The following is a 24,587-nucleotide window of genomic DNA, read 5'->3' on the forward strand; positions in this document are numbered from 1 at the left end:
ACACATCCAATTCCATTAGAACTTTTTGAATTGATATTGTTTTGTTGTGTTTTGAAGAGGTAAATGGGTCAGAGAGGGCAGTTATGAAGGAAACAACCCGTCTTTTACTTAGTCACAGAGGTTCAAAGAATTTTCCTTTCCTTTCAAAGGATGCAAAATTCACTCCTTTACTCTCGGCAATCAGCACTTTAGTAAACAAATATCTTACCCTCCTTCAAACAAACATTTGTTCTGAATACTGATATACACTCACCCTCCTATGTTCCTCCTCTCTCATAGTGCTTCGCTTTTTTTTAATTGTCCAATTACAGTTGCCCCCATTTTTCCTGTACGGCTATTTTTTAATTAAATCTAGAAATATTTTTCAGTCTATCACTACTGAATGAGTAATTTAGCACACAAACATGCATATACTTATTATTAAAAAGCATGCAACTGAGAACGGAATAATTTGCACATATATGTACATGTACATCTGACACTAATAAAGCCCTGAGTTGTAAAGGAAAAGTATTGTTAGATATATTCTTTTCATCATGCAAATTAGGAGAAAGAAACCTAAAACCTTCAATCAATCTTAAAACTTTGATAGTTTCGCAAATCAGTACTAATCGGTAGCAATGGGGCCATTTCTGATGTAAGGCTTACAAGGTAGAAATTATATGTTGCTGGGACAGAAGCCTAGTGATAAAATGACATCTGAATGACCTTACTGATCTCCTGAGGAAATACTTTACATTGTTTGTACAATGAGAGAGTCTAATACAGTGAAGTTTGTTTTTTGCATTATTCTCACTTAAGGATTTTATTTATTTATTTTTTAGAGAGAGTGGAAGGGAGGGAGAGAGAGAGGGAAAGAAACATCGATGTGCACATCCATCGGTTGCCTCTCACATGACCCCAACTGGGGACCCAGCCTGCAACCCAGGCACATACCCTGACTGGGGATCGAACTGGCGAACTTTCAGTTCACAGGCCGGCACTCAATCCACTGAGCCACACCAGCCAGGGCTATTCTCACTTAACTTTAAAAGCAAGATGCACACATACTAACTTATTACTGATCTGCCAGATTATTTTTTAACTTGTTGATTAACTGCAATCTCTACTCTTTCTGAAAGTTGGCATTTGTTACACTTGCAGACTTTTCACATGTTCCTGATGTTACTTACAATGTCAGGGGCTTCACCTAAGTCAGAGCAATACAGTGATCACACTCATTGGTCTTCACATGTTGCTCACTGTCTGTAGTATCTGCATCCCATTCGTTTAGCCCATCGATGCTGAGCAAAGAAGTGAGAAGAATATGCTTTTTGTAAAATGTCCAAATCCTTATTTATGAAGTGCCAAAGGCCAATGATGACAATGTGATCTGAACTCAGCAGTTACGATTACCAGAGCCCTCTGTACCTGAAGTTCAGTTGCAAGAAGAACACATCCACCTTTGGTTGTCTTAAATAGTTCAACATCATATTTCTAATCTTGTACAGAACTGAAATTAGAGTATCCATGTCAATGCAAGCACTTTGGTTTAGGAATTTAACTTCTTAAATGATCATTTCAGAAAGAGCTGAAATCTATAGAGTTGGTAAAAAAAAGTTTTATTTTATATAATTGTATGGATTTCTCTCTCACGAACATAACATATTATGCATAAAAGGTAATAGGGAAAAAAACAAAACTAAAAACCCCACCAGTTATCTACAAATAACCACCCCCAAAAGGACTAGGAGGAAAGTAAAGTTTTGGTGCTAGACAAGGCAGTATCAAGGCAAGGTCAAAGAGATAATAATAATTATTATTATTATTGGTTGTTTGGGTCCTGAAATTAATAACCAATTGACTAATTCCACTCCAACTAATATACAGTGACTCTTCTGCTTACTGTAAGATAAAAAATAATAATCTATGAGTGAAGCTACTCTGGACTGTCTATTGGAGATATTAAATGGAAACCCCAGAATTTATCCTGAGTGTCTTCTGAGTGTGAAAAAGTATCATGTGAAAATTTTTTAAATTTTAAACTTCAATCTTTTACCCACAGTGAGAATTTTAGCAGTGTCTTCCCAGTATGAAACCATGTCTTATCACTTCACCATATTCAGAATTGGTACAGAGGTTGAAATTAGCATCCACGTTTTATGTTTACTCAATATAGGGCCTTCTCTCAGAGCTGGTGAAATGGATTGTTTACACATCCAAAATGAAAAAATGGAAAAAATATGTTTTGAAGGACCTACTTGCGTTGCTAGAGCTACAAGGGCGTACCTTTGTAGCACTTGCCGCCCCATGGGCGTCAAGGCCGGCCCATGCTGGGTGCTCGCGTTAGGGTGACGGTGGCCTTCCCAGGGAGAGAAGTCGTGTCACTGAGTTAGGACAGCTATTTTCACATACTTAGTAAAACAAGTTTCCTGAAGAGTTCAACTAGGCAATGTTGTTAACCCGGTGTGCTTAAAGCGTACAAAAATGCAACAAAATATATTTTTTAAAGTATTCTAAAGTTGGATTCTGCTCTGATTGGCTACCTAATTTGGGTAAATTAAAGAGATTTTTTTTTTTTACTAACAATCTGAAACATAAAATTAAGTTTGGGTTTTTAAAAACTTTTTAGTTATCGTGTATCTGTGATGCCAACCGATTGGAATAGTAATAAAAACCCACAGCGCGCTAGAAGTGGCCCTTGGCTGTTCTGACCCATACCAACTTCACATGTCTTGCCGGTATTACCTATAACTTTAGAGAAGAGCCTTGTACAGTGTACAATTATAGAAGTTAGTGTGTTTTCCATTATAAACCCACTGACTTGTTGCTGAAGTTTGGCTTCGTCTGGAATTTGAAGTTATTTTAAACACGGAGTAAGAACAATTTTATCATATAAAATATTGCTTCATCAAATGAGATTCCAAGACTCTTAAACTTCTCAGAACTTCTCAAGTTCATTATCTGATCGGGTTGGGTGCAGTTTACAGATCAAAATGCTCAGCTAGAATCTTAGCTACCCAGAGAGAGAAAGAACCGAGACTCTTCTGAGAGCCAAATGTTGATGAGGAACATGCTTGAAGTAACCACATAGGCAGACTGGTGACTCAGAAAGGGGCAATTTTGGCATAAAGATCTGAGAGTCATCGTGGACCACAAGTTGAATATGAATATGTACAACAGCACTGGAAACAAAAATGGCATATTAGGATGTCGCAAAGAGAATATGACCGAGATAGCTGTTGAAGTTAGATATCATGAAGGCGTCTTTTGCCAAAGCTCTGTGCAGTGTAGGACAGCATAACAACAGTGGTCAAACAACCACAGTTCTGCTCTTCACTGTGTGGAACGACCTCCCTGATTTGGGGCCCTGCATTCAAAAGTAGGAGCTTAGTTCAGAAGGCAAGTACTAGTTAACTGGATTCAGAAAGGGAGGAGGGGCCAGTTTCTGTTATGCATTAAAGACAGCCTTTCAAACACAAGACCCAAAATTCAGCAGCAAATGTTTGGTAAACCTCCTCTTCCTTCAGTTTATATGTGAGGAGTAAAATAAATAAAGCTTTTTATTCTTTGTTTCTTTCCTGGAATACTGTATCAGGTGTCATAGAAGACCTGAGGAGCTCCTATTTGCTAGATTGCTCTAAAGGTCAGAATTTGAAAATCAAGGATCACGTGGAGATCGATTTTGTGTGAGTGGGAGAGAGAAACAGGCCCTTCTGCATGTTGCGCCACTGCCTCTAGCGCAAGGACGTCAGCACAGAACATGTAGAAATCACTGATGGGCTGAGGGCGACCTGGAGAGCCGAGTTCAGGGGGACATGAGGCTCGTTCCAACTTTGCAAGAAAGACCACTGAGGTGGTGAGTGACATCTGCCACAGGTGCAGGTGTTTCCTATTCCCCCTTTCTTTGTTTCACGTGACCTTAAAGATCTCAGAGACATACAAGGGTGACAGATGACCCCCACCTACGCACACTCCCTACCCCCATACCTGCCAGGGAGCTGCGGTGACAACAAAAATGAGCTTGGGGGAAATGTGAACAAGTGGCTGATTTTAGCTGAGAAAGAACTGTTTGTTCATTCATTGGAGATTCCTCTTCCTCTGAGAAGGTCCCAAGAGTGACTGGATCTGGCCAAAGTGGGTCTACAAGTCAGCAAAAACATCTCAGGCCTGTGGGCTCTCCCTGTGTCTTCTTGGCTGGCAGAAAGGAGGCTGTCAACCTCTGGCCTGGTGTATACAGTAAAACACTTGCATTGTTCGACTCACCTTGAGAAAAGGTCCTGCCACATGCAGGTGACCTATCAAGGCACTTGACTAACGGAGGAAATTATCTAAAGCTAATTAGGTAACAGTGTGACCCAGAAGGAAACCATAGATAAAACAGCTTCCTGATTTGAGCCCTGAGGAATGAAGCAGAAAGGTAATGAGGACGCTGCCTAGAGCAGAGAGCAGGGCCCGGCTGAGTGAGTGCGTCAGCGAGAGCTTGGCCAGGGCCAAGGCATCACAGGGCTCCTCCACCCTCCGCGATGGATGGCAGCCAGGCGTTTTCCTCGGACTTCTCAATAGCACATTCTTCCGAGTACAGGTGATGCCATCATTAGGAAGAGTGGGCGTTGGAAGAAACAGCGGGAGATTCTTGTGTCTATGTTGATTTGAAATTAATTAAATTTGTATCCTCTTCATCCTCTGTTGGCAGGCCCCGCAGGCTCCCTCCGGAGCTGCTTCTCTTGGAAAGCATCAGCCCCATTCAGTGTTAGGATTCATTGTCACTGTAAAAAACAGAACAAGAGTGTCTTTCCAAGGAGCCACTGAGAGCTGGTCACTCCACTATAGAGGCGAATCAAGAGAACATGAACAGTCAGGAAGCCAACAGTGTCCAGTTTACAATTTCCAAAACAAAGGTCTGTTTGGATTTTACATTTGATCCTTGAGAAGAAAAATCCACGAAGGCCAAGAAATAATCCCTAACTGTTGCCCTAATACCCTCCCCTAGTGCTGACGTGGAGCAAACCAGATGGAGTCCGGGATCCCCCCTTTAGTTAAATCTCATCCCATTCTCTATGAATAAATGCCAAATTGCCTTTTCCCCCCTTTTAAAAAATTTCCATGTGTTGTTTTCCCTGAAGAGTTTGCGATCCTGGCATGTTTTCAAAAGCCCGCTTAGTTCATACCCACAGGATCTGGAGGTGCCTTCTTGGCGTCATTTAGAATCTAGTCATCAGGCACCCTGGGGTGCGAGTAGACATAAATTATAGACGTGGTATTTGGACATGACCGTGCTGGCTGGCTAACATGTGCTTTTGTTTCTAACTTGGCTAGCTTTGCCACAACCTGGCTCTGCCACTTTTTCCCAGCTGGACTGTGCCACCACCCAAGTCGCTGGGAAGGCAGGCCACTCTATCTCTCGTCTGCATCTCTTTTTAGTTTGGTGCCCCTTCACTCAAATCCCAGCACACCTCTACCTGAAGGGACCTCTGTCTCCAAGGAAGGGCCTGAATGATAACAATCAACACCGCCTGGCATCTCCTTAGCTCATAAGTATGTCTAGTCCGCAATGGACTCTGTTCTTCTCACTCCTCCGCCAGTGCTCTCCTGCCAGTGGAACAGCTCGTGTTTCCAAAGAGAACTCTGAGGCAACCGGGTCCGTGGAAAGGGAGGGAAGCAGCGTGTGCAAGTGTGGGTGTCTCTGTTTGTGTTATGGAGATGAGGAAGACACCGTGATAAGGAGGGACAAACAGTGGGGACGGGAAGACTGACATTGTCAAAAGGATGACTTCTGTAGCAAAACTTATTTTAAATGGAAACCGAACTGAAAACTAAGACACGTTTTTTACTGAAGGGTAGGTGTAATAATCCCCTTCACTTAAGTCACTCCGAGCAACTCCTAAGCTGGGCAAGGAGGTGTCATTTCTTGGAAATGGGGTGGTAGCATGATAATATTTCAAAGATCCAGAGTTCCTCTCTACAGAGCACAAGGCTCTGAATTGCATGTTTTGCTTTTGTGGTTTTACCTTGAAAGTTCTGCCACTCTGAACAGAGCATATTACAGAGCCGAGTGGGAACGGGCTCAGTGTTTCCTTCATCTGCTACACTGATCTGTGTCCAGCAGTTACAATAGAAGTAACTTTTAAAATTAATTAAATAACACCAATCCATAGTCATTGTTGAAAAACAGAAAACACAAATAAGCAAAACAAGAACACTAACAATCTTGCCCTGGCTGGTGTGGCTCAGTGGATTGAGTGCTGGCCTGCAAACCAAAAGGTTGCAGGTTCGATTCCTGGTCAGGGCACATGCCTGTGTTGTGGGCCAGGCCCCCAGTTGGGGGCATGGGAGAGGCAACCAATTGATGTTTCTCTCTCACATCAATGTTTCTCTCCCTCTCTCCCTGTCCTCCCCTCTCTCTAAAAATAAATAAATCTTTTTAAAAATCACCTAAAAAAAGAATACTAACAATCTCACTACAGTTAACATTTTGCTATTTACTCTTCCAAACTTTTTTTCTGTAACAAGGACATACTCTTTTTGTAGAAAATGGGATCATATTATGCATATTGTGCGATACTCTGCGTTACTCGCTCTGATTCACATATAGACATCTTTCCTGTCAGTAAATATAAAATATCTTTTTAGTGGTACAGAGAACTTCATTGTCTCACGAGACCAAAACATTTTTTTAAACCCATTATCTTTATTGTTAAATATTTAGGCTATTTCCAATTTTTAGTTTTAATTTATTATAAAATTGCTGTATGCTTCCAATGATTAACCTTTGCATAAATATCTAGAAGAGGAATTGCTGGGTTAAAATGTATGAAATGTTGAAGCTTGACTAGCCCGCTGTCAAATTACCCCCTTCCCTCGAAATTCTGTTCAATTTACCTCCCCCCAGCACTTTACTTTAGGGAAGTATCCATTTCCCCTCCTCCTGTCCAATACTGGGTATTCTTATTTTCACCTTTTTGTAAATCTCATAGGTAAAACTATTATAGTATTTACCTTTACTTTTTTAAATTATTTTTTATTACTAGGAAGAATAAACATTTTTCAAAGTTCTATTGGTAATTTTAATTTCTTTGTTTTCTGGATTGCTTATCAATATTGTTTATGCATATTTAAAATGGGACAGTTATGTTTTATTAGTTTGTGTATTAATAATAATATTTTTGTTCATCATATGGATTTCTCAAGTTTGTCATTTCCTCCTGATTTTATGGACTGTGGTGTTTGAAATACAGAAAATTTGAGTTTTTAATGCAGTTAATCATTTTCTGATGTGGTTTCTAACCGTGTGTCAGGCTTTCACACCAGCCCCCACCCTTAAGTTATCATATTTACCTATATTTTCCTGAAATTTTCTTTATTGTTAATGTTTAAATTTATCTGGGGTCTATTTAACCCTAAAATGGTAGGTAGAGTTCTAAATATCCCCCTCAAATGTTAGTTGTCCCAAGACATTTATTGACTAATCACTGACTATGGAAGGCTACATTTATACTACATTAAAGGTTTAGATACACCAGAGGCTATTTTTTATTATCCAATTCTATTCCATTAATGATTCTTCTTTGGTTCTGGGAGTACGTTGTAGCTTTAGTTACTGGAGCACATTCCCTGCAAAACCGGTCCCTGTCTCCTGTCTCACAACTGTTTTCTTTTCTTCTTTTAGAATTGTCTGGGCTATCTATGCAGAGTGATTTTTCCAGATGGAATGTTCATTGGGATATTTAAGAGACAGGTTGAATTGAAAATAATAATTTTTATATGGTTGAATCTTTCACTCAGGAACACAGTATGTCTCTCTCCATTTGTTTAACTCTTTTATGTCCTTCAATTAAAATCTGAACAATTCCTTTTTATATTCCCCATGCATGTTTTGGTTATGTTTATGCCTGGCTCTTTCACATCTTGTGTTGCTTTTATGGTCTCACTAATGCTAGTATTTGCTGACAGTAGCTTCATTAGTCTGGTAGACAGGACATAGGGCCAGGTGGCCAGAGCTTGAATCAGGGCTCAGCCACTTCCTTGCTGTGTGACTTGGCCAAGATTAATTAATCTTTCTTAGCCTCAGTTTTCTGTTCTCATCATATCTGCAAAACAAGCATAATAATACCATGTACTTCATTGGGCTGTTGTAAAGAATAAATGAGAAAATGGAGGTAAAGCACTGTGCCCCAGGCCTGGCATACAGACACGATTTTATTTTGAAGATTCTCTACTAGCAAATATTTGTTAAACAGGGGCTCGAACATTGCTTCAAATATCCAAAGGCTTTTAAAAAAACCACCCTCCGAAATACACTTTCAATTTCTGAGCACAGTGTACTTAAATGCGGTCTGTTTAAAACACTCTACAAGCAATTCGAAGGCTTAGTGTGCGACACTGCCAACCTGCCAACCACAGCTCAGGTACTTCAAGCACCACAGAGCAAAGGAGCTCACACCTAGTGCTTCCTGCTACAGCTCTGTGGACCCTGAGCAGCGTGAAAGACCGTGTCACCCAGGGGACAGCCCCAATGTGGGTACAAGCATCATGTGACTCCTAGTGTTGCAACTCACATGCAAACTTGCACTGGTGGCTCGATGGCCTGATGCTGTTAAGTCAGCAGCCCGAGATCTGGCCAGCTCTCTGAGCCCGGAGGTGTTCTCTCTGCCCTGCTCACTCCTGTATGTAGTGAGATGTGTTTCCTGCTGTCTCTGCGGCTATTTATCTTCTCTGTGAAAGAATCAAATAAGCCCAGATGTTTTTAACTCTGGCAAATTCTAGAGTTCCCTATTAAAAATATCTTGGCCAACTGCCACAGAATTGCAACAAATAAATAAGTGATCTTGCTTCAAAGCTCTACTGCTTGCCTTGATGTTAATTTGTAAGGTCTTAGTTAACTTACTTATGAGAGCAGCATTACTGAGTAATTTTTCCTGGAGTGTTGTATTTTAAGAATATGGGACAGCTTTCCCAAAAGCCTACATAGTGACAGGGCTACAAACAGGAAAAATGAATTGATTAAAAAGAGCCACCTTATTATTTTTAAGAAAGCACTTACTGGAACGCTACCTGTTAAGTGAGGATGCCACTCTGACACCTTGTGTCGTAACAGCCCCTTGGTCTCAGTCAGGGTCAGATAAGCCATCTCTGTTCTCCCCACCAGTTTATCTTGTAACAATCCTTCCTTCTCACCACGGTTAGTGTTCTTCCCCCAAAGATGGCAATGAACCTATGCTCAACCTTTCTTGACATAGGATGCTCTCTAACTGGGTTTTTGGAGAGAGTGATTTTCGGTTCAGCAGAGTCACATAACAGTTAGATCACGCTCCCTTTCTCTGCATCAGTATGACATCCCTCCTCCTTCCCGAAAGAGGCCTGGCCCAGGTGAAATGACAGAGGTCACGCATCTGGCTAACATCAGAGTCAGACCTAGAATTAGTCCAAGATACATAGATCATTCCCATAGTGTAGACATAATCTGGGCCACTATTCAAGCAATGCTGTGGTTTATTAAATTTAGTACATCTTCCCCCCCTTCCCCATACACCTGCATTTTAACAATGTTACTTGAGGTTATCATCTTGTAGCATTATAAACTGTTACTTTGTATCCCTCATAATACTTCACTTAGATTTGAGGGAAGCCAGTTGACACTGAATACACTTAATATTCAATACTTCTCGATTTATTAATGACTTTTGACAAACTAGAGAAGAGGAAAGAAACTCACAAAGAAAATAATTGGAAGTGGCCACAGGAATTTAGCTGAGTGGAGAGGCCACAAAGATTTAGTTGAGTGGAGAGGCAGTTAATACAAAACAGTTAATACAAATCAGCTGTTTTCTTGCAATTGATGGTTCAGGTCTTGTCAATGAACCTGAAGCTCAGGGAGTAAAGTGACTTGTCTTTGTGTCAGTAATAAGTAATAAGGGGAACTTCCCTGAGGTATGATGATGAAGACATCACCCGCCAAACACTTTCACGCATTCACCTGATGGTAGCTGGATTTCTGCTGCTTTTTTCCCCCTCAAAAATTTCCTTTAATTTATGGACTATCTATCTTATTTGAACTAATTAAAAAAAGAAAATGAAAAATGCAGTTTTAAAAGAAATTTTCTCCAGATTAACCTTTATCATAAATTCGTTATATAAACTTAGAGAAGTTAATTAATTAACCTCGGTTGAGTTCCAGGTTCAGTGAGATGAATTATTTCATTTTTCTAACTGGTTGTCTTGGCATAATGTAGACAGTGTCAGACACATAGCAGGGGCTCAATAAATGTAATTTTGAAAAACTACACCAACAATTGTACTTTCTCTGAAAACAAACAAAAGAGACAAAGAGAAGGGAAGAAATAGGAATAAATTCAAAGTATACTATATTAAATGAACCTGGATTTTCTGAAAAGTATTGAAGTGATTCATTTTTTTAAAAAGATTTCTTTTGTTTATACTTAGAGAGAGGGGAAGGGAAGGGGGAAGAGAGGAGAGGAACATCGATGTGGGAGAGAAGCATGGACCAGCTGCCGCCCTCACATGCCCTGACCAGGGACTGAACCCGCAACCCAATCAGGTGCCATGACCCAGAATCAAACCAGCGACCCTTTGCTTTTGCGGGATGACACCTAACCCACTGAGCCACATGGGTGAGGGAAGTGGTTCATTTTTATAATGTCATTGAGCTCAGATATGAATCAATATAATAAACAATAGAGTTATTACAAAACCAGAACAGGTATACTGTTACTTACATTCTCTGACAAATTTCTAGGTAATAGGGCATTGGGCATATAGAAAATGCTGTGGAAATGTCTTGTTGTTGTTATTACTGTACCTACCAAATTATAAATCCACTTGGATGGAACCTGATCTAATTTCCCCCTAATCTTTCCCAGTGCTGTTACTCAATATAAAACCATCACTGTGGCCAGCAGGCATAAAGGGAAAGAAGGTGGGCACTTGGCTAACATTTGCAATTTTTCTTCCGTGGTTGTTCCCCTATGCTTACAGAGGCAAAAACACCAAGCCCTCAGGAAACTAACTACAAAGGCCTCAGGAAGAAGGGAGAGGGAGGCTAGCCCATACGCACCCCACCGTGACAAAAAGGACTCTATCTGTCTTGCTTTCATCACTCTCTAGTGACATTTGGGGAAGGTGTTGTGAGGGTTAGGGGAGACAGAGTGGGAGTGCATCCTTTACAGAGAACTTAAACACTAATTAAACCAACTCAGCAGGCCTGTCTTTTTTGTTATCACCGTAGGCTGGCAATGCTTAACAATATTAGTGATGCCATTCTCTTCAAGTCTAAGGCAGACAGACCTCTCCCACTGCCCAGCCCCACCCCTTGGGCACCATTCCATGGACACTGTCCCCAGAACCTTAGACAAGGCCTGGCACATAACAGGTATGACTTACAGAGAAAGGTGTTAACGTGAGAAATGAGAATATAGAACCCCTTCTCCCCTACAATTCCCTTGTCTTTTCCAATTGTTTTTTTTTAAACATGAAAACTATAACATACGGTTTCCACAGTACTTTGTACATCTCTGGCCCTTAATTAAACCCTAGGCAAAATTTTAGATTTCACAGCTCAAGGGAAAAAATGTCCCTTCCCTGAGGATAAGGCTGGCCAATGGGATACGTGGGAAGGACAGAAAGGCCTGAGATGATGGCCCCTAATAAGAGAAACTGGAAGAGTTGAAGCTTCTTTCCACATAGTGGTGCACAAGGTATAGGGTGGTGACCAGCCCGACTGCTTTTTCCCCCAAAGCACAGCAGACTTTGTATAACAGTGCCTCTATATCGGGGTGACTTCCCAGCATCAGGAAGGGCTGAGCCCTGTAAACAGGTTCCAGAAGTCTTAGTTAGCAGGGGGAGGGGGAAGGGGGTTTTACACTGAGTTCGATCCTTGGGGACTATTACATACTTTCTGGAGCATTAGCGTCACCTGTACACTGCTTACATGGTAGAGGAAGGTGACTCACACGGATAAAAGCCAAAGGGGAACTTTGGGGGTAATGGTGTGTCAAAGAGAGTTGATTGATTGTAACAAATGGACCACTCTGGTGGGGGATGTCACTAGTGGGGGAAAATCTCTGTACTTTCCGCTCCATTTTGCTGTGAACCTAAACTGCTCTGAAATATCGTCTCAAAAAAAAAAAAAAAAAAAAAGCCAGTTGGGAAAGAGGCAAAGCTGTTGCCAGAGCATCAGAGAATTCGTTCCATTTGCATGGTGGTTTAAGACCTACAAAGTGGTGTTTTTCTCGCTTATGATCCCATGAAACTGCATGAACAGGTGTATTATCTCCATTGTTTCAGATGAGGAACCTGAAGCTCAGGGAGTAAAGTAACTTGTCTTTGTGTCAGTAACAAGTGGCCGTCAAGCCGGGTCTTAAACTAATGTTCTGATGCTAAGCCCAATGACCGATGCACCCTCCACCTGCACCTCTCAGGGTTCACACGCTTTTAGAGAAAAGAACAAATCTTATTTCTGTCCTCGATTAGATATTCAAACTCAGAAAGGCCTGAGACGACGAACCCTAATATGAGAAGGCTGAGTGTTCTTCGCACACGGCGGTGCATTCAGGGCTGGGTGGTGGCCAAACCCAGTGACCGTTTCACCAACTGTCAATGTAATTAAGACGGTAGTTGGGGAAAGAAATGCAAATGAAATCACACCAGAACAGAAAAATCATCCCAACTATAAAATAATCCAAACTATACTATACAATACAGGCATACCCTTTGAAAAACTCCATACAACGACAAGGACTACTCGGAAATTACAAACACGAATGGGCCTATGCTTGTGGTGGAGAGGAACCAAAGTCTCCAGATCATTCCTAGAAGATGGACCCAGCCTCCTTGGCCCAAAAGACAGTGAGTTTGTGGACCCCAATTTCAATGTATTAAGAATAATAACAAACACTTACTGAGAATTTATTTTATGCCAGGCTTTGTTCTAAGTGTTTTGTACTTCTCTTAGTTTTTACTGAATAAAAATTAAATTTGTTTTGCAACAGTGTAACGTCCTTTGAAGTAACCAGCAAGCATCCATGGTGCCAGACTTGGGGCCTGTCGCTCTGGTTCTGCAGCCTGGCGCCAGCTTCACAGAGAAAGAGCAAAGTGAAGCCAAGCCGCTGTGGCCCCACCGAGGAGTGTATGCATTCCCTTTAAAAACAGTAATTTAGCATGAAGCAGCTCTGCAAATAAATTAAGGCACTTTTTTTTTTTTTTGCCTTATAGGCAGAAATGAGCTAGAGCTTATATCTATGACCAACCTGTTAATATTTCAAAAACATAATTTCTAAGAAACGTTCTCCATCATACAATTCCCTAATGACACGTTTCCACAGTGTCGCCAATAATTTCAGAAAACAAGAGACAGACAGGTGGACGGAACCCACTGACACTCACATCCTCCGACAGCGCCCACCAGAGATGCAGTAGGAAGGTATCTCTTGGGTTTGGAGGTGACCTGAGCCCTGTTCTGGACATACACAGCTGCTCATTTTTAGATTAGATAAAAACGCAGGGAAAATATTCCTTCGTAATATCCTTTGTGAGACTCCCCCTAGCAACTTTTTCCTTTTATCTGCTTGTAAACATCTGGTATCTCATTCAAGTAAGATAGAATCTTTTCTGAACCAGCAATAAATGTTAACAGGCAAATACCTGGTGAGGTGACAATATCTGCTATCTGCAAGGAGCCGCGGACTCCTGCCTGAGAGCAGAGGTTTGATTGTGAGGGGTTGATGTGGAGACACTTGCAGAATGGTGACTTCTTAGGTGAGGTTTAGGGGAAGAGGCAGAATAAGGACCCAAAAGACAAACATGTGACTGCTCCAGTAGTGGGTCCGTCCCTGCAACGCTCCACCTCAGGGACCCCCGTGATCAGTGACCGCACGCGGGGAGCATTGAAGGTGATTGGCACAGGGCCTCTGGGTAACGTGCAGGGGGAGAGGGTGGGTGGTGTTTCTCCTGCTCTGAAAGTTTATTCTGTTTACTCCGACAGAAATGTAATATCTTGGTCATGGGCTCAGTCAAGTTCTCTGCTCGCTGGTCATCTCGAGTCACCTTGTCAACAGGTGAGAGGGCCTTCCGAATCACAGTCCCCGATGTGTTGAATGGTCGGTCCTACTTCCTGCGAGCACTTCCCACATCTTGACTAAACAATTCTCCATCAAAAACACCCAAACACGGTCATTTCTGCCCTCACAAAATGTAATTTAAATGGGATTCTAGAGTGCTAAAAGGCACCCAAGCCCTGATGCGCTAAAATTTTCTATCAAGCAGAGCCACCTAGTGGTAGAATGGAATGTTTTTTAAATTTCTCATTTAACAATCCCGTCCCGGTAGGGTTTCCTCCCTCCCTCCCTCCCTTTTTTACATATTCATTACTCGTTCTTATTTACAGCTACCCTCTTTGACACCATCACCTCCATCTATTTTCCTTATTGAACATCTACTCATCCAAGATAAACAAACCTACAGTTCGTTATAATCAGAAAGTTTTATGATGAAAACAGGAGCTGACTGAACAGTCTGTCTCTTTAAAAGGGCAAGAAAATGTCAATACTAAATTATTTCTAAAAATAAAGACTAACTATTTACTTTGTACCCTTCTAGTTTCCATAACTCACACTTCCTTTTCCACACACCACACACACATGGAGCCAAGTAAAATGTCACGTAAAATTTACAAGCACAGAGCAGGTGAGCAAAAGTGCTCTACTGTGGCCCCCAATCCCCTCCCCCCATATACCGAGCCTCTATAGGAGGAATTAGAAGTACCTTGGGCTGTGGTTTGATTCCTTTTCTTCTTTCAAAGTAGGTAAACACTCATTGTCGGCTAGGGCAGAATAGAAGCACATGCATGGTGAGTCCCTGAAATTCTATTTTCTGTCCACAAAATTCAGACAGGTGCACCTCACATCCCCCCAGTCTGCGTGGCCCCGAGTGCAGACATGGCCTCCCCAGGGAGGCCCAGAGGTTCGAAGGTGAGTGGAGGCAAGGCTCTGGACAGGGAAAAGGCGCTGATAGCCCAGACGCGAGACTTCAGTGTGCTTTGGGCCCTGTTGGAAAGCGCCCCTTCCTCACGGCGTGGCCATTCAGGCCCTGAAGAGCCCCTCCGTGGCTCCAAAATCTAGACTCTGCATAATTCCGGACAGACACTGGACTGAAGTGGCTTCCCCTGAGGTCCCGATGTGCTGGCAGGACGATTTCCATCGGGACACTGGATATAACAGAAGCGGGTAGAGTGGGGAGCGGCTAACCTTGGAGAAGTCAGAGTTCTCCCCTCTCACACCGCGGCTATTTTTAGGGGACATAAAGAGCGACTGGATCTGTCACCTGTGTGTCAAAATAACTCTGCTTCAGTGTCACACAGAAATTTTTCCCCCCATTTTAAGTTTTAATGAGTGTAACAGGATCATGATTTTGTATTAAAATGACCTCTGGAACAAAAGGAAATACACCAAGATATTAAAAGAGGTCATCTTTGGGTGGGGGAATTCTTTCCTTTCTACTTTTTGTTTGAATTTTACTAATTCAAGCCTAATTCTACTGTGTACGTACGTTACTTTTATGAATGCATACAACCAAATGAACCTGCTTGAAAGGTTATCTCAGTGACCCACTCCTGTGCTCACGGGCTGCCCAGGGCCCTCCTGCGCTCGGCGGCGGATGATGAAAAACTGCTCAGAACGCGCGTGCTAGTTGAGCAGTTCCAATCCTTTGGAAAACTTGTCCTGACGAGCCTCTGGTACAACAACTCTGATAACACATCTTTGGATTAGAGCAACTCCATGGCGGATTGCTGAATCTGACCGAGCCCCAGGGGATTTTTTAAGGTAAGTGTTAAAAACACAAATGATGTGATAGTATCAATAGTGGGTGTTATTAAGTTAATCTGATAGTTTAAAATAATTGTTTCATTTTTAAAGAAATTTTAAAAAGAAAAAACAGCCGTCATCACTTTTAAGTCCAAATATTAATTAAATAAAAGGGGCGGATCGTATGCTACAGTTACTGGCAGGCACCAGTTGGAAATGAAGCTGCTCGGGGATGTCTATGTCACGGCCCATGTCAGTGCTGCCGGAGAGGTCTCTCCACGGTGACGGAAATGGTCTCGATTTGCCCGGGGTAACACAGCAGCCACTATCCACAAGTGGCCACGGAGCACATGAAATGGGTACAGTGACTGAGAAAAAGCATAGTTTAAATTTTCCTTTTACAAATTCAATTTGAATAGCCACAAATGGCTGGTGCCTATTATCATGGGCAGCACCCAACCATATAAACTGTATCTGCTACAATTTGTAACCATACACAGATTAAAATCATAGATCTCTAAATACAAAGTGATGCCAGGTGTCACCTTTTCCAGGGCCCTCAGATTTCCTTCCTTGAAAAAAGACCACTTTCTTCTTGAAAAAGGCCATCTGAAAAGCTCATACGTAAATACAAACAAGTGGCAATGATGCAATAATGGAACTGAATATTTAACATGGTCAGACCCAAGTGCATTACCTGCAGGTAGCAGAGCTAATGTGGATTGGGCTCCCTCTGTCCCACTCCAGGGTTTAGGGGGCTTTTACAAAGCTGTCGCAGTAACAGTAACAGCTTCTGTTACAGCTGTAGTAACAGTTACTACAGAGGACAGAAAAACCAAGGGCCCCACATACCATTTCTGTTCAAGTTGTTCATCCATTTATCAAGCTCTTCCACTTCTATTTCCATAACAGATGGTGTGTCTTCCTCAAAAATAGGGCTAGAGAGAGAGAGAGCAAAAGGCTTGTTGAAAGAAAGGGAAAATGTGTGGTGTGCTGAATTTCTGTGGGGGCACCTAAAATGTTGACTGTGAGGAAGATAGACTTGATTCGGGATCTTACACTCCAGGGTAGACTCAGCGTGTGCTCTATTCAAGTGTACCAAACTCTAACAGGAAGCAAAGCAAAAAAAAACAGCAACCTTCACCTATCACTGATTCAAAAACGGAGGGCACACAACCCAGGGCGTGGGCTGCAAGGGAAGCCAGGAGACTCTGCTCCCCTGACAGCGCACAGCCGGAGCACACAAGGCTTCCACCACAGCGGGGCTCCTCCAGGGAGTTGCCACACTTAGCAACTTCGCCTTGCTTAATTTCACTTCCCTTTCTTTGGGGTTTTTGAACAGTGACCCCAAGTCAAGAAGCCACAGTCAACAGACTACTTGCATCACCTCCCTCTTCGATTCCCACACGTTTCTGTCCTGGAGAAAGGGGGCAGTTGCTTTCAGAGATGCACTGCCCTCACCTGCCAGGGTTGAGAGGGTTGGAGCGCCCAGTCAGGGGAAAGAAGCCCCCAGTCAATGGAGGTGGGGTTGGGGAGGAAGATCGCCAGCTCCAAAGGGCTGTGAAGGTGCTACACCCCGCAGAGGAAGTGAGCAAAGTGCCTGAGTACGGCTGCTGGGGGTGGGGGCGGCGGGCAGGAAGAGGAGGTGGGCATCGCTCTAGAACACTCATCCGGTTGAATCTTCCATTTCCCTCTCCGTCCCCTCCCTTCTCTGGGACCTTTCTTCCTCTCCCCTCTATTCCTCTTCTACCAGGGCTCTTCTCCCTTAACACCAGCCCATGTATCTTCCCTGGCGATAAAAGTTTTAATCCAAACAAATGAACTGATGTCTTTGAAAAACACCCAGGGTCAGAATATTTAACTACTATGCATTTGGAATTGGCAGCAGCAGTCAGAAAAAGATTCTTTTCCAACAGGGGACCCAATCCTCAGCCCAGATCTCCCTCTGGATTGAGGTTTGAGGACAGAGACATCCTTCCAAAGGGCTACAGGCCACTGGGGGCTGTCTCCTGGGGCCCAGGAACTGAGAGGTCCCCGCCAGGAACAAAAATTCCTGAAAAGGCAGATGCCCCTCTAAACTGCTCCGCTCCCTGATGTCCTTGTCCCCACTGAGCTGGACTGGAGGGAGTGGGGGAACTTACAGTTTCAAGTTGTCGCTTCCCAGTTCATCTAAAAGAGAATAAATGTAAAGGTCATGTTAGCTTTGTTTGTCTGTAACAACTTTATAGTTCAAGAACAGCTGAAATCTGCCTTACAAAGAGAACAAAATGGCTTTAAGTAAATTGCATTTTTGAAGAAGCAACAATTAACCTCTAAGTCGAACATGTGCCAACTGCCATATTGAAATGAGGTCCCAATCTGCGTGAGATCTGCATTCTTTTAGATAAGATGGTGCGCTGAGAGCGCTCAGTTCAGATCAGATGTTCATCCCTCTGCGTGTTTTCTCCACACAGAGAGAAAAGCAGTGTTGAGGGGAAGAAGAAAGGGCTCATACGAGGGCTTCCTCGGTGGCCCTGAGCTCCAACTGTCCCAGTTCAAAGCGCTGCTTTTCATCTCCTTGTGACACACCAAACAGAACGCTGTGACCGTCCCGTGTCCCAGAGCAGGCTGTGGGGCGCTCCATCCGGAGCTCCCCTGAAACTCTCGTTGCACCTGCTCTTTGCCGGCTGGACCCCTCACTTCTTACACACTTTCCTCGGGGAGCCGCCCCCCCACAACTCCTCTACCAGAAGGGAGTCCCATCTTTCTTACTGTTCCCCGGCTTAACACCTTGCTTGCTGCCTTCACAGCATTTGCCACAATTTGTCGTTGATCGATTCATCTGTTTAACTCTCTTTATCTGTCTCTTCCAATAGACCACAGCTCCAAAAGGGCAGGCAGCATGTCTGTCTTTCTGCCATAGCACCCCTCACCCCCCCATCTAGCACAGTACCCGGTAAACACACAGTATCCCTTTACTGAATAAATTAATAGACCTAATATGGGTTGTGCAGCACCTGGGTCACATTCATGGCCAGTGTTTTGGACTTAGCATTATCGTAAAAGTGCAACTTCCAACGAGCCTGCTTTTCCCTGCTATTGTTTGAGGTAAGAGTCAGATAACAGTTGGCAAAATGGCTCTAATGCAGGTCAGACTCCAAACGAACACATGGCAAGAATTAGAGCCCAATGTCCCCACTCAGGCTCCGTTGTGTTTGCAAAGGGGATCAGTGCACCTGGAGAAATGAGGCAATGATGTCGAGCAAGTGGACAGCCTAGGCCTGCTGCACCCTGTATGATGTGAAAACCATTAAGAAGCAAGCCACTCTGTACGGGTCCACCAAACAGTTTGATATCCCTGATCCTTGGCAATCAGAGACCTCATTTTGCCTGGCCGGCAGAAAGGCAGGTCCCCGGCGAGGGGACATAACCAGCAGGCACCTGGAACTGAGCTCCTGGCAGCAGCCGGGAGCTGCTGTAATTTCCTGGGGGTTGGCAAGCTTGAATGGCATTGCTAATCCAGGAAAGCTGGGCACAGATGTAAACTTCATGCCACCACTGCTTACCTTCCTGGGGCTGTGGGTTGTGACCTCCTGCCCCTCGCCCCTCCCTTCCTCCACCCACCGTAGGAATCTGAAGGTTTCTGCAGAGACCTGACTCCTCAAAACTTTGGGGAAAGAGGAGTATGTACATCTTATATTTTATATACATTTTTCATCTAAAATTGACATGCTATTTCCTTAAGGGATTTTAATTTAAATAAAGCCCCTGTATAAATAGAACTTCCCCTACAGGTGACCCATAAAAACCCCCCTGGGTTGTCATTCCCTCCTCCTCCTCCTCCCTCTCCACTTTCCCTGCGTAATAACCGCCTGCTAATTTCTCAGGGAGTAAGTGTTCCCACAGCCCCACTGTCCAGGGCATAGATTTTTCTTTATAATCTGAACACCCGCAGGCTTTGCAGTGAGCAAAAGCTAGCCCCACCTGCAGATGATGGAAAAAGTTTAAAACCCCATTACCAAAGTGCTCCAGATGCACCAAATTGGAAGCTCATGTAATCAGTATTCAAACAAAGCAAAAAGCCTTCTGTGGCCTCATCTCCCCTGCTCCAGGACCATTACCCCCGCCCCAGCCGCCATGGCAACAGGAAAACATCTGGGAGAGTGCACTGCAGCAGAGCATTAGACCAGGAGGGAGACCAATTACTGCTAGTCCTCAGCAGTCAGGCCCTGCCCGCTCCACGCCACCTGGCCTAGATCTCTTTATTAATAGCCACCTACTCCCCTGCCACCAGGAGGCAAATGTAGCTCTTACACAGCCCCTCACCTACACCTGCTTCCATTTTCCCTCTCACAGCTCTTCCATTTCCCCTCCTTCTCCCCACTTTGTCCTCCTCTTTCAGTCCCTACATCACACCCACTTGGTTTGGCAATGCCCCCCTCCCAGCTACTCTGTGCACTGGCTGGTGGGATTGCTGGGAGTGCGGGGGAGGGGGGGGGCGGGGGCCCAGCAGGGGCCTGGCTTGTTTATCTTGTGTCCTTGCTGAATGTGAGCAAGGGAGACAGTCTCTTTCTGGAGATTTCCTGAGCAGAGCCGGGTGTCCTGTAGCCGCGGCCTGTGTAAAGTGATGGCTTGCCGCCAGCTGTTCCCGCAGCTTTTTCAGAGACACTGCACCCCAAGACACTTAATAAACATTAAATAATAACAACTGCAAGTCGACTGCCCGGGGGTGTAGGAAGAATAACAATGGAACATCGAGGTACCACGTAGCGCTTCCCTCTTCTAGGACTTGAACCAGACAGGCCCAAAGAAAAAACTAATTCCCGAATGGATGGAGTGTTCTTCCTAAAAATGTTGGCCCAGTCCACCCCGGCTGTCAAATTTAAAGACTTTTTCCTGGTGTAGAATATACCAGACTCTATTCACATGCAGAATGAAACTGTATCTAGGTACTCCCAACTCTGAGAGGACGTGGTCCGTGCCCTCCCCCAAAACAGTCCTTGGGGGACTTTCCCAGCAAAATGCTGACCCACAATGGCAGTTTTATTTCTCCTGGGGAAAAGATGTTTTTAAGTCAGACTTCATTAATTTAAATATTCTCCTTGTATTAACTTGCTTATAACGTTACATATGAATGGGTGGCATTCAGTGGGCCATGGTCATTAACCTTTAGCATTCGCTTTGTCTGCAGAGTACGAAAGTGCTAAGCAGTTGACCACCTGTGGCTATACCAAAAGAAAACACTCAACTACAGCTCTCTTGTTCAAAAACTTTTGTGATAAGCAACTGCTCTGAAATTCCAAGTTTCCTACACTGTGTTTTCTTAAAAATGAGGCATATTTAAACTGAAAAGAATGTGCCTGTTTGTAGTAAAGATATGTGAAATTTTGTTTTTAATCTCTGAGGATAGGTGTTCTTTAAAATAAGTTCTAACATTGTTTCACTTATTCAACACACACTTATTGAGCAGCTAATCTATGTGCAGGGCTAGGCACTATGTTAGGTAAAACTGATAATAATAATAACTTAACATGTCAAGGATTCTTTTTATAAGTGATTTCCATATATGAATTCATTTCATTCTCATAACAGCTCCATGAGGGAGGTTCAGAATTTTCCCACATTGCAGATGAGGAGGCCGACAGAGAGTTCACAGAACTAGGAAGTGCAAAAACCAAGGAGGCCATGCAGTTCCAGAGTCTGTCCTCTCAGCCTCCGTGTCTCACTGTTAAACAAAATAAATAAAACAAGGTCTTGCTTCTCTCGGACCTTAAAGAGAGCATAACCTAGTAAGAAAGACCAAAAAAAGAAAGCCACGTGGCCAGCTTGGTATACAGCAAGCGTGACCACAGCCTCCGAAAGCACAGAAGAGGTGGCGATTATTTCGCCTGAAGAGTGACACTCCAGGCTCCATAAAGTCTTTAGAAGTGGGCATCGCAGAATGGGACTGCAGTTTGCCGAGCAGAGAAGGCGGCGATCCCAGGCAGAAGACACAGCGTCCACTGGGCACAGAGGCACCACGAAAGTGCAGGCTGGCCCCGGGAACAGCGAACACCCCGAGTAAGGCTGCCGTGCGGGGTGCATGCGTGGGGCAGGCCTGAAGGGGGGCTGCTTCTCACTTAGGATGGCTTCCGAACTTTGAGATGCTCACAATAAAGGTCAATGAAAAATCCCTTTCTGGATTTAGAGCCTAAGAGCATGACCATTCAACTGGACCACCCCCCCAGCCACCCACCAAGTTCCCCCCAACCCCATGACCTATGGTTTGGTGATCTATGGTTTGGGCAGGAAATTCTCACTTTCACTACTTCAGAAATATGGGGTCCAGGCAGCTCTGTTTGCCTTTTGTTTTTCTTTAGCTTACAACGCAGCTTCCATGGGATCACTGTTACTAGGTCACCCTGAAATTTCAAGCGGTGGACAAAAGTGTATTTCCCACTTCCTGGGAATCTCTCGGATCAGCCCATCACGAAAGGGAACATGCTGCAGCTTCTTCCCAGCTCGCCTTGGCCCGCCCGAGGAGAGACGGAGAAGGACCATTTACCAGAGTCCCTGCTGAGCACTCTGCTGGTCTAGGACAATGAGCGAGGCCTGCAAGCCACGGGCATGACCTCAGAGACAGAGATGCCCTGTTAATAGGTGGAGGGACATACTCTGAGTTTTGTTGCACGGATGAATATGTATCTTACTGAAGAAAGTCTCATCCCTTGAGTGATTTTTGGAATGACTAAAGGCTTCAACTTAAAAATCTAATTGGAGTCATTTTTCCTGGCACAAGCCAAAAGTACCTAAGTCTGCTTTGGACCTAGAACGACCCTAAAACCTAGTATTTGATGCTCCTGGAATTGGCACTGAACACTCTCAGACTGAACCGCTGATCTAGGGGATTCTCTATGAGATTTGTTTTTTATGAGATTAATGATAGTAATCTTGAGCCAGTTAAGAGTTTGCTTATGAAACTTAGCATCACTTGAATGGGGATAAGAACATGCTCTGATTTCAAGATCAAATTGGCATGTGGCATGGGGGAGGAAACAACACCTGTGACAGATACAGAGATGGAAGAATCCCCTCTGTGGAATGACCCCAAGGTCTCTGCCCTCCCACCCCTGACCCCAGTCTGTCCTGACCCCAGCTGACCCACTGCTTCACCAGCCTCACCCTCTCCTCCAACGGCAGGCGCATGCTACGCTGACCTGTTGGTCAGGACCATATGGGGTCCTCATCTGGATTAGGTACAGAGCTGGCAGCTGTGTATGTTAGATTTCCATTTAGGCTGAAAACATTCTCTTTTTTAAAAAGAACGAAATGTGGCATTTTTAAACTCTGGAAAATTTCATTACAATATGTCATTCATGACTTACTATTTTATATAGTCTTTGTTGCTTAACTTAAAACCCATCAGTTCCTTCTCCTGCCCCACCCCAGCTCCAGGCAGGTGCTAGGATAATACTCACATGTCTGGAAAATACTCTGAGATCCTTGGATAGAAGCTTCTGTGTAGAAGAACAAAAGGATTTTGTTTTATCGATTATTCACTGGCACATGAAACAACTGCCTGGAATTGGAACATGCCAAATATTTACCTTGTTTCTTTTTTTTTCTTTTATATTTTATCATAATGAATACCACTGATAAGAGTAAGGTTGCTAATAAAATCAATGGGATCAACACCATTAATATAAACTCTAGCGGATGCTCATCTTCCTCCAGGAAGGTAGAATTTGTACTTTCAGGGAATGTTTCTGTGGCCATTGTTGCAGCAATTGTAGTTACAGTAGCGATATCTTTATCAGTACTTCCCACTTCCTCGGGTATATCTGCTGGCTCATCTGTTGCGTCAGAATTCTCTGTGGGGAACACAAACAAAATTGAGGTTGCTGTGGAGACAAGGCTAACTTGTTATGTTTTCAATGATTTTTAAATTTATTCAACATGCATCCAGTGATACACTTGATTCACTATATTGGGTCTTCCAGTTCAGTGTGATTCACAGTAACGATTTAACATAAATGGAGCTCAAGCTGGGAGTATATTGAACATGGAATCAGCGTCCAAAGATATAAATCTCCCAGAAAGGCTGGCAGTTTAGCCTTGACCAATACTTGAGACACATTTAAGCAAAGGCATTGAGAAGCTTTGCCCTGTTGTGGGTGATATTACAAGACATCTCTTGTACGGTGTCATGGCTCAATAACATTTCTGAGTAAATATAAATTTACATGTACTGAAAGGTAAATACTTGCCACGTATCACTTCTAGGTGTAAAGCAATGCACTATGCCCTAATTTTTAATAAAAGGTTCTCCTATCCATGGAAAAGAATTCTTTGAAATTGGGGTGACTGCTTAGATTTCAGGGTCAGGTCTCATGTTCTACAGGGAACTGAGCTGCCTCGGAGATTATCTGGCAGAAATCCTCCTGGATTTTAGTAAAAATACAATGTGTGTTTCATTCTTAAAGTGAAATTCTCAAGGGGAATTTAGAGCCTAAAGAATCTGTATCAATATTTACATTTACTTAGTAAAATGCATCTTTAGAACTTTCCCTATTTAAAAGATATAAGCAAGTTAATTCTTTTTGAAGTTCAGATGGGATTGGAAAACCATCACAGGACAGGAAAGGACTGTGATTCAGAAAATCTCTCCTCCCCTGGCTATCTAGAGACCATGGTACGGTGGGCTAAAGGTTTTCATCCTATCATGGTGTAATGCTGCCTATCATCAGATGGGGCCCATGGAGGAAAATAGAATGTGAGTTTGGGCTACAGAAAACTTGTCAGATGAGATCGTTTATGTGAAAGCTGTTTGTT

General features: G+C 43.4%; 1 protein-coding gene across 1 annotated transcript in view; it reads right to left on the minus strand.

The window, feature by feature from the left end:
• Positions 1-1,580: 1,580 nt before the first annotated feature.
• Positions 1,581-24,587, minus strand: part of TMEM154 (transmembrane protein 154) — a 40,416-nt gene continuing 17,409 nt past the window's right edge. The window contains exons 2-7 of the mRNA XM_024569294.4: positions 23,363-23,626; positions 23,234-23,272; positions 17,939-17,966; positions 16,650-16,735; positions 14,758-14,815; positions 1,581-4,748 (exon numbers count right to left, since the gene is read on the minus strand). Coding sequence (XP_024425062.1) covers positions 4,733-4,748; positions 14,758-14,815; positions 16,650-16,735; positions 17,939-17,966; positions 23,234-23,272; positions 23,363-23,626 — 491 coding nt within the window. The 3' untranslated portion in view covers positions 1,581-4,732. The remainder of the gene's footprint in view (positions 4,749-14,757; positions 14,816-16,649; positions 16,736-17,938; positions 17,967-23,233; positions 23,273-23,362; positions 23,627-24,587) is intronic.

This window comes from Desmodus rotundus, chromosome 9 (assembly GCF_022682495.2).
Source record: "Desmodus rotundus isolate HL8 chromosome 9, HLdesRot8A.1, whole genome shotgun sequence".
Lineage (NCBI taxonomy): Eukaryota > Metazoa > Chordata > Mammalia > Chiroptera > Phyllostomidae > Desmodus > Desmodus rotundus.